Source organism: Artibeus jamaicensis, unplaced genomic scaffold (genome assembly GCF_021234435.1).
Source record: "Artibeus jamaicensis isolate MK-2021 breed Jamaican fruit bat unplaced genomic scaffold, CSHL_Jam_final contig_332, whole genome shotgun sequence".
Taxonomy (NCBI): domain Eukaryota; kingdom Metazoa; phylum Chordata; class Mammalia; order Chiroptera; family Phyllostomidae; genus Artibeus; species Artibeus jamaicensis.
Genome location: NW_026521788.1, coordinates 22,891,270 through 22,901,419, shown reverse-complemented (window position 1 = coordinate 22,901,419; position 10,150 = coordinate 22,891,270). Strand labels below are relative to the sequence as shown.

At 59.0% G+C, this 10,150-nt stretch overlaps 1 protein-coding gene across 2 annotated transcripts in view; it reads right to left on the bottom strand.

The window, feature by feature from the left end:
* Positions 1-10,150, bottom strand: part of UNC5B (unc-5 netrin receptor B) — an 83,760-nt gene that overhangs the window by 3,394 nt on the left and 70,216 nt on the right. The window contains exons 6-16 of one of the 2 annotated variants that reach the window (XM_037130592.2): positions 9,858-10,025; positions 9,103-9,267; positions 8,874-8,906; positions 6,895-7,089; positions 6,198-6,587; positions 5,473-5,560; positions 3,680-3,848; positions 3,314-3,547; positions 1,758-1,907; positions 984-1,148; positions 6-187 (exon numbers count right to left, since the gene is read on the bottom strand). In XM_037130592.2, coding sequence (XP_036986487.2) covers positions 6-187; positions 984-1,148; positions 1,758-1,907; positions 3,314-3,547; positions 3,680-3,848; positions 5,473-5,560; positions 6,198-6,587; positions 6,895-7,089; positions 8,874-8,906; positions 9,103-9,267; positions 9,858-10,025 — 1,939 coding nt within the window. The remainder of the gene's footprint in view (positions 1-5; positions 188-983; positions 1,149-1,757; positions 1,908-3,313; positions 3,548-3,679; positions 3,849-5,472; positions 5,561-6,197; positions 6,588-6,894; positions 7,090-8,873; positions 8,907-9,102; positions 9,268-9,857; positions 10,026-10,150) is intronic. The other variant, XM_037130593.2, reaches the window with a different exon arrangement.

Here is a 10,150-nt window from a genome sequence, read left to right as displayed (position 1 = left end):
CTCACCGGTCCATGGAGAGCTTCTTCGCCAAGAGGCGCCAGTCATTGCCCCGCGAGTTCGGGGCGTCCAGGCTGTTGCATATCTTTTGGCGGATAGACAGTGGGATCTTGAAGGCATAGGGTCCCAGCTGGGTGGTCAGTGTGCTGCTGGGGGCAGAGCAGAGGGCATCCAGGGAGCCAGCAGGTGTCTGGAAGGGAAGGGGTTAAGGGTGAGAGGAGCAGGGGTTCTCCATGCATGGTGCTAAGCGTCTGCCCCTGTAGCCTTCCTGCATTGAAACTATGAGCTAATGGAGGCTCCATTCAGTCCCTACCTCCCCTGGATCGGCCTCAGCTGCTTAGTCCAAGGCCTTCTCCCCTGGAGGGTCAGATCCTGAGGGCCAGGGCTGCATGCCTAACCTCCAGCCTCCGGGGGTACACCAGGCTAATGGACTGCCCCGGGTGAATGGTGATGCAGCCTCAAGATGACGTGCCCTGAGGAGCCGAGCCAGTTTACACACGTGGAAAACGAAGTCTAGAATGGAAAGCGACTTGCCCATGATCACATCCACGCTGGTGGCACAGCTGGGTCTAGACCTGTATCTAGTGCTGTTTACACTGCTCTACCAGGAGGGTCCAGCACTGTCCCCCTGAGGGGCCTGGGTTTTGGGGACCTCAGTCCAGATTCACAGCGGTGGAGAGCTGCAGGCTGGGGCCAAGCAATGACCTGGCACGAGGTCGACGGTACCCGCCCTCCCTGAAACCTACTTTTCCGTCTCCCAGGTGGGATCACCGGACGTCTCCCTGGTGACTGTGAAGATCTAGTGAGATAATCTGTGTCATTTGGCATAGAACACATCACGCAGAGAGTTGGCACTCGACAAATGGCAGCTGTTAGCAAAGCGTGACTGAGCCCCAGCTCAGACCTGGGGGGCGTGGGAGACGGCATTTCCACAGAGATGTGTGTGGAGTGAGCAGGGGGTCCGCCTGCTGCCCCCCCGCCCTCACCTCTGCCAGTGTGGTGTGCAGCTGGAATATCTGGCCTTCCCCTTCCACCTGCCGCACGCAGATCTTGCAGGCGAACTCCGTGGCGGCCAGGCTGTGCCTCTCCAGGGTGAAGGTACAGTGAAGAGCCTTCTGGCTGCCACTCCAAATGTGGTAGAAGGGGATCTCCTGGGGAAGGAGCGGAGCCAGGGTCAGGGAGACAAGGCCAGCCTGCCCTGGCCTCAGGGAATGGGGGTGGACGTAGGTAACGGGCCCAGCGCTGGGGGCGGGGGGCTGGGACCTCTCCATGGAGCAGTTCAGGCCTCTCCATCTAGACGGGCAGAGGAAGAGCTGGTCAAGGACCCTTCAGCTGAGAAAGGGAAGGAAGGAGGCACAAGTCTGAACATGTGAGTTTGTGTGCGTGTGTGCCTGGGGCTGGGAAGCCAAGGGACTCTGGTGTCACAGATGGGTGGGGCAGAGCGATGTGACCACCGTAAATAAGTTTGGACAGTCTGTCAGGCGTAAGTGCTCTTAGAAGTCCTTGAAGATGATGTGGACGGACATCTGTGCATGGGAACGTGAGGTGGGGGGGAGTGTGAGTGCAGCCTCAGGACGCCTGGGGAGGGTGCGTGGCCAGGCTGTGGGAGGCAGACGGAGACGGAGGGGTGGGGTGGGGCTGAGGCTGCAGGGCTGAGGAAGGAGCAGAGCCTGGGAGGGGAAACTGGTCTTCCTGGGGCAGATCCCGATGTGTGCCCGACCCCAGCGCCAGCCCTCCCCCTCCCGCGGCCCAGCCCTCACCTGGTACTTGGCCAGCAGCTTGCTCTTCCAGTGAGCGTGGGGGATGTCGTGCAGGGAGAGGCGCAGGTTATGGTAACTGTTCTTAAACAGCAGGGGTTTGGGCTCCTCCACAAGGTAGCCACCCAGGGTCCGCTCCAGCTCCAGCACCTCCTGTGCGTCGGGGGGCAACAGGAAGGAAGAGCCCGTCGTACCTGGCCAATGGGCCCTTGTCTACTATAAGCTTGTGAGCTGAGACAGATTTGGGCAGAGGGAACCAGGCTGTAACACTGCAGGCAGAGACCCACCTGAGCACAGGGCTGGGCATTTGGTAGGTATCATCTTAGAAGGCTTATGTGGATACGTGGGTGAATAGAAAAAACATGCATAGGTACCTGGATGAATAGTGGGATGGATGTACATAAATGGGCAGAATAAATGGATGGATGGATAAACAGAGAGGTGAACAGAGAAACACAGAGAGACGGATATACAGACGGATGGATGTGAAATGAAGGACAGATGGAAGGAATGGCAAACTGGCGGGTGTGTGAGGGCTGGACGTACAGAGGGGCTGCTGACTGAACGAGCATGTAGACAAGTGAGCAGAAAGTTGGGTGGGTGGATGGATGGAGGATGGATGGACACACGGACCAGGACTGAGTAAACAAAATGCCGCATGCCAAAATGTGGCAACTTCCCTCTCGATCTCCACTCCATCCCCTGGCCAAAGCCGGGCATTAGCCCGTGCTCCAGTACCAAGAGCGCCAGGCTGCAAGGCCGTTTCCCAGAAGTCTCCAGCCCGTCATGGGCCCTGATGGAATTTCAGGCCAGTGTGGTCCCAGCAGGACACACGCACTCTCCCTCCCTTGAGGCCTTTTCACCTCTGTTGCATCAGCTGGCAACTTGGAGCTTGAGACAAGTTACATGAGACTGGGAGCAAAGGAGCTGGAAGAGAGCACCTGTGAACAGGTGTCCTCCAGGTCTCTGTCCCTGCCCACTGGACACGTGCCAAATTCCTTGGCGGGGCCCCGAAAGTGTTAGGAAGCTGAGTGCTGTCTCTCTGGCCCCCGCCTCTCTCCCTCACACTTCCCCTGCACGCTTTGGTCGCACGGAAAGATTCACGTGCTTTTGCATCAGCTGCTCCGTCTCCTGGAATGCCCATCCTCTAACCGGCACCCATCCTTCTCCTTTGGAGCCTGCCAGCTCTGCTGTGAAGCCTTCTCACAGACCCCCTCCCCAGCAACCTGGGCCCTGAAAGCCCTTTCCGGGCTGGTGCTCCCTCAGCCCTCTGGAAAATCACCATCAGGGACCACCTCTCTATAGTCCACCTCTAGCCTGGAGACTGGCGAGTTCAGGACTTGTGCCTGACTCATCTATGTATCTCAGACTCTGATGCCATTTCAATGTTTGAGGAATGCATGAACGACTGAGTGAGGCGGACGGTGGTGCAGGATTGCCTGGAAGGTACCATGGTCCCAGGGAGGGGGATGCTAGAAGATACCATGCAGCTGGCTGGCTGGGGGTGATGTACCTAACAGGGTTCCAGGGCTGTGTGGGTACCTGTGGCCTGGCCTTACCTTCAATGCTACAGGCGTGTCCTCCAGGCAGTAGACCCTGAGGCTGTACTCCAGGGACGTGCAGAGGGCCGGGGCGAAGATGGCCAGCTGGAGCCGCTTGACTGCCGAGCGGGAATAGGACTCACCCATGAAGACATAGGTGCCCAGCTGGTCTAACAGGATGTGGCAGGACCTGGCCTCCAGCTGGCAGTAGCAAGGGGTGTCCAGGGTCTCCTCGTCCAGGGTCACCACCTCCTGCAAGGTGAGGATGGGGGTGGGGCAGACAGGTCGGCATCAAGGCCTGGGAGGGGGTCGATCCAGGGTGGGCCGAGGGGAAAGGAGGCAGGTTCGGATAGCGGGCCCGGTCCCCCAGCTTTGGCTCCTCACCTCCCAGTGGCCCTGGTGGGCCTGGGTCTTGAGCTGGAAGATCCAGTTGCTGGCACTGACTTCGGCACAGTGGGGCACCGTGAGGATGACGGGGCGGCACAGCAGCAGGCCTGTGGGCCCACAGGTCACCGAGGGGCTCAATACTGTCTGGGTCCCTTCCAAAAGTGGGCTGGGGGAAGGCGGGAGGCAGTGAGGGGAGGCTGCAGAGCTCAGCCAGGGCTTAGTTAGATGGGTCTGGGGCTCCCACTTCTGTCCCTGCTCCTTGGGTGACAGGGGGCAGGTCCCCACCCCTGGGGCTACCAGAGGTCAGGGGTTAAGGGGAGGCAGAGAAATGGCATAGACCTTCAGACTTTCCAGACTTTTGCTATCGCACTATGACATTCTCACAGCCCAATCTGTGCTCCCATTTTCAAAGATTCTGCACTCTTGAAATATTTTTGAAAGGTGATGATAAACTGTCCTATGGAGCCCTGGCTCAGTAGCTGAGAGCTATCCTTGAACAGAAAGGCTGCCGGTTCAATCCCCACTCAGGGCACATGCCTGGGTTGCCCGCCAGGTCCCCGGTTAGGGGCGTGAGAGAGGCAAACAACTGATCAATGTTTCTCTCCCTCCCTTCCTCTCTCTTTAAAAATAAATAAATAAAATATTTTTAAAACCTCACAAAAACTGTCCTCTGGAAAGCTAATACCACTGTCCACTCCCATCAGCATGTCATGGAGGGCTGGGTTCCATGCTTTTGCTGGTAGGAAGGCATTATTGTTTGAAAAAAAATCTTTGCAAACTTGCAAAGCAAAACCACCCAGTGACTCATGGCTGCTTGAATTACTATTTGACTACAAGGTAGGCTACATGGTTTCTCACATCTATTGGCCACTGTGTGTGTAAATCACTTGTTCACGTCATTTGCCCATGTTTGTACTGAGATGTTCAGTTTTTCTTATTGGCCCCTAAAAACTGTTTACATAGGAAGGAGATTAGACTCTTGTCCTATCATGGCCAGTCTGTAAATTGCCTTTCAAGTTATGGGGGGGGGGTTCAAAAGAACCCCTGGAATTATCTTCTGGAGGGTGGGCCCCATTGTAGCACAGACTTCACCCAGGTGAGTGTTCTAGGAACCATCCATACCAGCTGGCACTGTTGTGAGAGGCTGTGTTCTGCTTCAGTGGAATTTTTTTGAAGACTTTGAACGTGTCTGGCCCTTTCACGATGGGTGACTTGCCAGTGCACCTGCCCACACTGTGTTAAGTGTTCAGCAGTTTTTGACCAAAGATGGCACGATCCCTGTGTCCCAATTTCCCTATTCACCCGATCTCCTCAAGAGTGACTAATTTTGTTTCCCTGGATGAAAAAAATCCTCAAAGGAAAATGTTTTGGCAACGTGGCTTGAGGTGAAACAAAAAAAGGCAGAAGCACTAAAAGGTATCAAAATCTATGAGTTCAAAAACTGTTTTGAGCGGTGGGGAAAACGTCTCAACAGGTATATTGTGTCAAATGGAGAGTACATTGAAGGCGAATGAAGTTTAAACACGTAAGAACGACTACACAATTTTTATAAATAGGTTCTGGTGTTCCTGCCCCCCCCCCCCAATTAATGATTTGTTGTGTTGGTTCTGCGAGTTTTTGAGTGGACACAGGAGATCAACCCGAGTTTTCCTTGGAGGACTACCGCTAGCCTTGGGGTCAGGTTGGAGAGGGAGAGGGTGACGGTCTCAGCCCAGGGCAGGCAGGCAGGCGGCAGGGGGAGAGGAAGAGCCAGGGGGAGCCTGGGCCAGGGCTGGGGTCCCTCTACTCACAGGGTGCTTTCTGCCTTGTTGATAAGGAGGTACATTTCGTAGAACTTGCCCTGGGGGATGGCTCCATTGGGCACCAGCAGGCTGACCCCTAGGAGGAGAGAGAGGTCAGCAGGGAGGGGCTGAAGGAAAACCAGGAGCTTTGAACAGGGGACAGGGGTCGACCTCCAGCTTGGGGCAGGGAGAGAAAGACATCGCTTGAGCTCCAGGTGGCCACCAGCAGGGACGGGGAGAGAAGGTCTGGCACTGGAGAGAAGTGGCAAGCAGGCCACTGACCAGAGAGGGCCCGTCAGTAACACGGCGCCTCTGGCACTGGGGTGGGGCGTAGAGATGGGACGGAGGCCTGGAGTTGGAAGGTCTCAGTGCTGACTCCCGCCTCGGGTATGATGTTGGGTGACTGCTAACTGTGGGCTCTGCAGCATGAGATGGGCACCCCTGCCCTTTCCGATGCCAAAACCTAGACAGCTCTGTAGGTTAGTTGAACCACAGGGGGCATCCCCCCCCACCAAGCAGATGAAGAAACTGAGGTGTGGAGAGTGGCTGGGCCAAGGTCGCCCACCAGCAGCGAGGCAGAGGCAGGCCTCAAGCCCAGACCTTCTATTTCATAGTCACATCTCTCCCTGGGCCTCACTCTCCCTGAAATGGGACCAGGGAAGTCCTTTCTTCTGCTGGGACTGTCCAGAGGATGTGCCAAGGCCGGGCTTACAGGCAAGCAGAGAGGAACCCACCTGTGCCAGGGACGCTGAGCCTCCCGCCCAGGCAGCCAAAGGTACCGCTGACACTGCTCCCTGGGTCACGGGGCAGGCCCAGGAGCTGCTGGGAGCCGAGGCTGGCACTGCGCAGGTGCAGGAGGTGGGTCTCCCGGGAGAAGTCACCAGGGTACGTGCCCGGCGGCAGCACCCCTAGCAGGTCAGCCCCGTCTGGCAGGCCTGACCCAGAACCGGTGGTGCTGGAGCTGTAGACCTTGATCTTGAGGTTGGGCAGGGGGTCCAGCAGGGGCGAGTTGGTCATGGGGATCTTGTCGGCTGAGTCCTGCAGGGCGTACACCGGCCCCCGGTAGATGCTGGCATTGGCTGTGAGGTCCGGAGGCACGGAGGGGTGCAGGAGCTGCGGCTGGCCTGTGGGGCGGTGGCGGCTACAGTCAGGCCCCAGTGTGGCCCCACATTCTGCTCCTGCCAGGGACCCCGCTGTCTCAAACCCTTCACCCCCCACCAAATACCCAGCTGCAAACATCTTGGGGGACTCACCACCCCTCCTTTCCTGCACCTCTCTAATCTGCACCAACTTACAGAGTTACCTCTAGGACTGACTCTGAAAAACCCCAGGCGGGAGTCAAGAGCCCCCACTCTGGCCCAGCTGGTCTATCTACCATGCCCCACTGCGTGCCCTGTCACCCCTGCCAACCCAGGTGTCCCGGGTTCTTACTGGGCCTTGTGGTCTTGAAGTTGACTGGGTGGAAGCCTCCAGTCAGGGCGGCGGACGAATCGGTGATGTCAGCGTCCGAGTCTCGGCACTTGCGGCGGTACACCACCACCCCCACCACCATGAGGACAGCCACCAGCACGAGGACGGACACCACGATGCCGGCATACAATGCCACATCCCCCGAAGACTCCAGGACTGCAGGGACAGGAGGGCTGCGTGAGGGGCAGGGGCAGAGACCCAGGTCCTGGGGGAGCAAGGGAGGCCCAGGGTCCCTGGGGGAAGCAGGGCCTGGGTGCTAGTCTGAACCCTGCCATGAAAGGCAGCGACCTCGGGCAAGGCTTGGACCTCTCTGAGCACCAGTCTCTACAGGTGAAATGGTCTCAAAACCTCTGCCCTGCTCCCCCTCGATGCGGCAAGGAGAGGCAAAGTGACTCTTGGTCACCCCGGAGAGTACACCATAGCCCGCCGCTGAGGAGGGGTCAGGTCTGTGGTTTGGTCACCGAGGCCACAGCCTGTCCTGGCGGAGCCAGGGTCAAAACCGGTCTCACTTGCAGCCTGTGGCAATCTCCAGAGGACCAGAGGGCCATGCTTGCCTGGTGATGCTTGCAAGTGGTGGCTCTAAACCACACCCCCCATGGTCTCCCGTTCTGTCCCGAAGGGTGGGAGGTGGAGGTGGAGGTGGAGGTGGAGAGGCAGGAGGGGAGAAATGCAGGGCGATGGGGTGAAGAGGAGGTGAGTAGGTGGAGGGGAAGGAAGGGGCTCAGGGAGGCAGCCCGAGCTACAAGCCCCTCCCCCAGGTGGGCCACCGAGCTGCTGCGCATCTGGAAATCACCCCACACAGCCAGGTAGGAAGCGGTCAGGGTCAGGACTCGGGCTAGTAAGGCTGTCCAACAGAGCTTCCTACAATGACGAAGACATGCTGTGTCCGCACTGTGACAGCCGCCAGCCATACGTGGCCGCCGGACAACTGAACTGTGGTCGGCGAGACTTAGGAACTGAATTTTAACATGTATTTAACTTTAATTAAGGCGAATGTAAGTTTTAATAGCCACACATGGCTAGTGGCTAGCAAGCCGGACACAGGCAGCGCCTGTGTGTGCCCCTCACTCCCTGGGCCCTCAGGGAGGGGGGCCTGCCCTCCTGCCTGGACCCCTCCAGCCCCACCCCCAGGGTGGGCTGGAGCCTCTAACCAGGCGGGCGTGACAGCTGCCCACTTCCTCAGCCTCTGGCCCCTCTGCTGGCCTCGGCGGCCCTCAGGGCTGCATTCTCACCTCTCTGGGGCTTCTGGCTCCCTGGGCCGGGCTCTGCCCCCCGATGTCCTTGCTAACCACTGGGGGCCACTGGCCTGAGATTTACCTTCTCTAATTAGTCAACCGCTTGGCCCAGTAGTGAGCTGGGCTGAGGGGCTCACTGCTGGTTTTATGACTCCACAATTATTTGGAAACTGTGGTTTAATTACCACAGGCTAATCTCCCAGAGCGGCTTTATTGCTCTAGTATTAGGGCCGCATAGCCTCTGGGGGCCGGAGGCTGAGGCCCTCGGGGCTGTAGGCAGCCCGAGGAACTTGGGAGGCTTTGGCCCAGCTGCTGGGGAGGGGGGGTGGACCATGCAGGGTGGGCCTGCCCCCGGCCCTGTTCCAGAGAGGGACGGCCAAGGGCATGGGGCTTAGAGCTCCAGGTTTGACCAGGAAGACATTTCAGCTGAAACCCGGGCTGGATCCCTGGGTAAGCCCCTTCTCTTTGAGATTCGGTTTCTTCTCCTGTAATTCAAGGGTCAGGTGATGCGCTAGGGCCCCTCTGTCGGCCGAGGGTCTGCCTGTCTGCATGTAACGGAGGCCGTGACTCCGCAGCGTGGGGTCCTAGGAACCCCGTGGAGGCTGGTGGGGAGGTGCCTCAACCTGCCCGGCCCTGCCCCCCCACACACCCTGGAAAAGTCAGGTAGGGAGAAAGGAGAGAGAATGGCCATGAAATGGGACTTACGGTGGCTTTTGGGGTCACTTAGAGTTTTCTTATCTGTCAAGGGAAATAAAGGGAAAGACAATGATACAGGTGGCAGGCAAAGGTGGCAGAGAAGGTGACAGAGACTGGCATGGATGAGACAATGGATGGGGCGGGTGGGCAGAGGCCCCGAGGCCTGGGGTGAGCCCGGGGTGTCCCTCACCGGGCGCCCCAGAGCCTGCCCTGCGACCCCACCCTCCTGCGGACTCACCTTGCAGGCACAGCCCCCCGGTGCAGTTCTGGGAGTCGAGCAGAGCCCCGCTGCAGTCTCGGCCTCCATTCTGGGGCGGGGGCGCCATGCACTCCCGGCTGCGCCAGTGGGCACACTCGGTGCCGCAGGCTGACCACTTGCTCCACTCCGTCCACGCTCCGTCCACTGCAGGGGGAGCACACGTGAGCATGGACGTGTGCGCAGAACACAACTATGTCCATAGAACACAACAGCGCACTACACAGGCCGCAAAGAGAAACCCACGCCATGTCCACGCGGCTCCAGACCCACGCACGGCCAAGTGCCCTGGGTGGGGACGGAGAACCCACGCCGATGTGTGGCGTTACTCACGCAGATGCAGCCCAACACACAAGCGCACACACAAGGCCACAAACACACCACTCCCACAAACATGGAACCACAGAGGGCCCGCAGCCAGATGGGTGTGGACAGATACACAGATGGAGAGGGGTCTGACAAAGACAGAAGGACAGTAGGATCAGGGCCAGCAGCCATGGTGTGCTGAGGGTTGAGGGCAGGACCGCGGCTCAGGGCCTCTGGCTCCATCTCTCCAGCTGTCCAGGGAAGGGCGGGAGGCCTGGGGTCGAAGTGCCCGCCCCAGCCTTTTCAACCAGCCGTGGGCCCAGCACCTGCTGTCCCCCACGACGGGGAGTGAATGGCCGTCCTCACTGGCAAGCACCACAGCACAGAAGCTGGGGCTGGGAGGGAGGCATGGGCCAGGCCAGGGGCCTTACCTGGGCACACGGTGGTGCAGGACGTCTTCTGGGTGGCCTGGCCCTCACAGAAGGCTCCTCCGTTGAGCGGGGTGGGGTTGGTGCAAGTCCGTGTGCGCTTCTGCCAGCCGCGGCCACAGCGGTTGGAGCAGGGCGACCACTCTTCCCAGTTGGACCACCCGCCGTTCACTGTAGGGGCAGCAGGTGTCACCCTGACGGCCTGGCTCTGCGACCCTGTGGAGCCCCGCACCCCATCCCTCTACCCTGGTGAGTCTTCTGCTGGGGCTGGCCCTTCCCACTCCAACCCCTCCGGC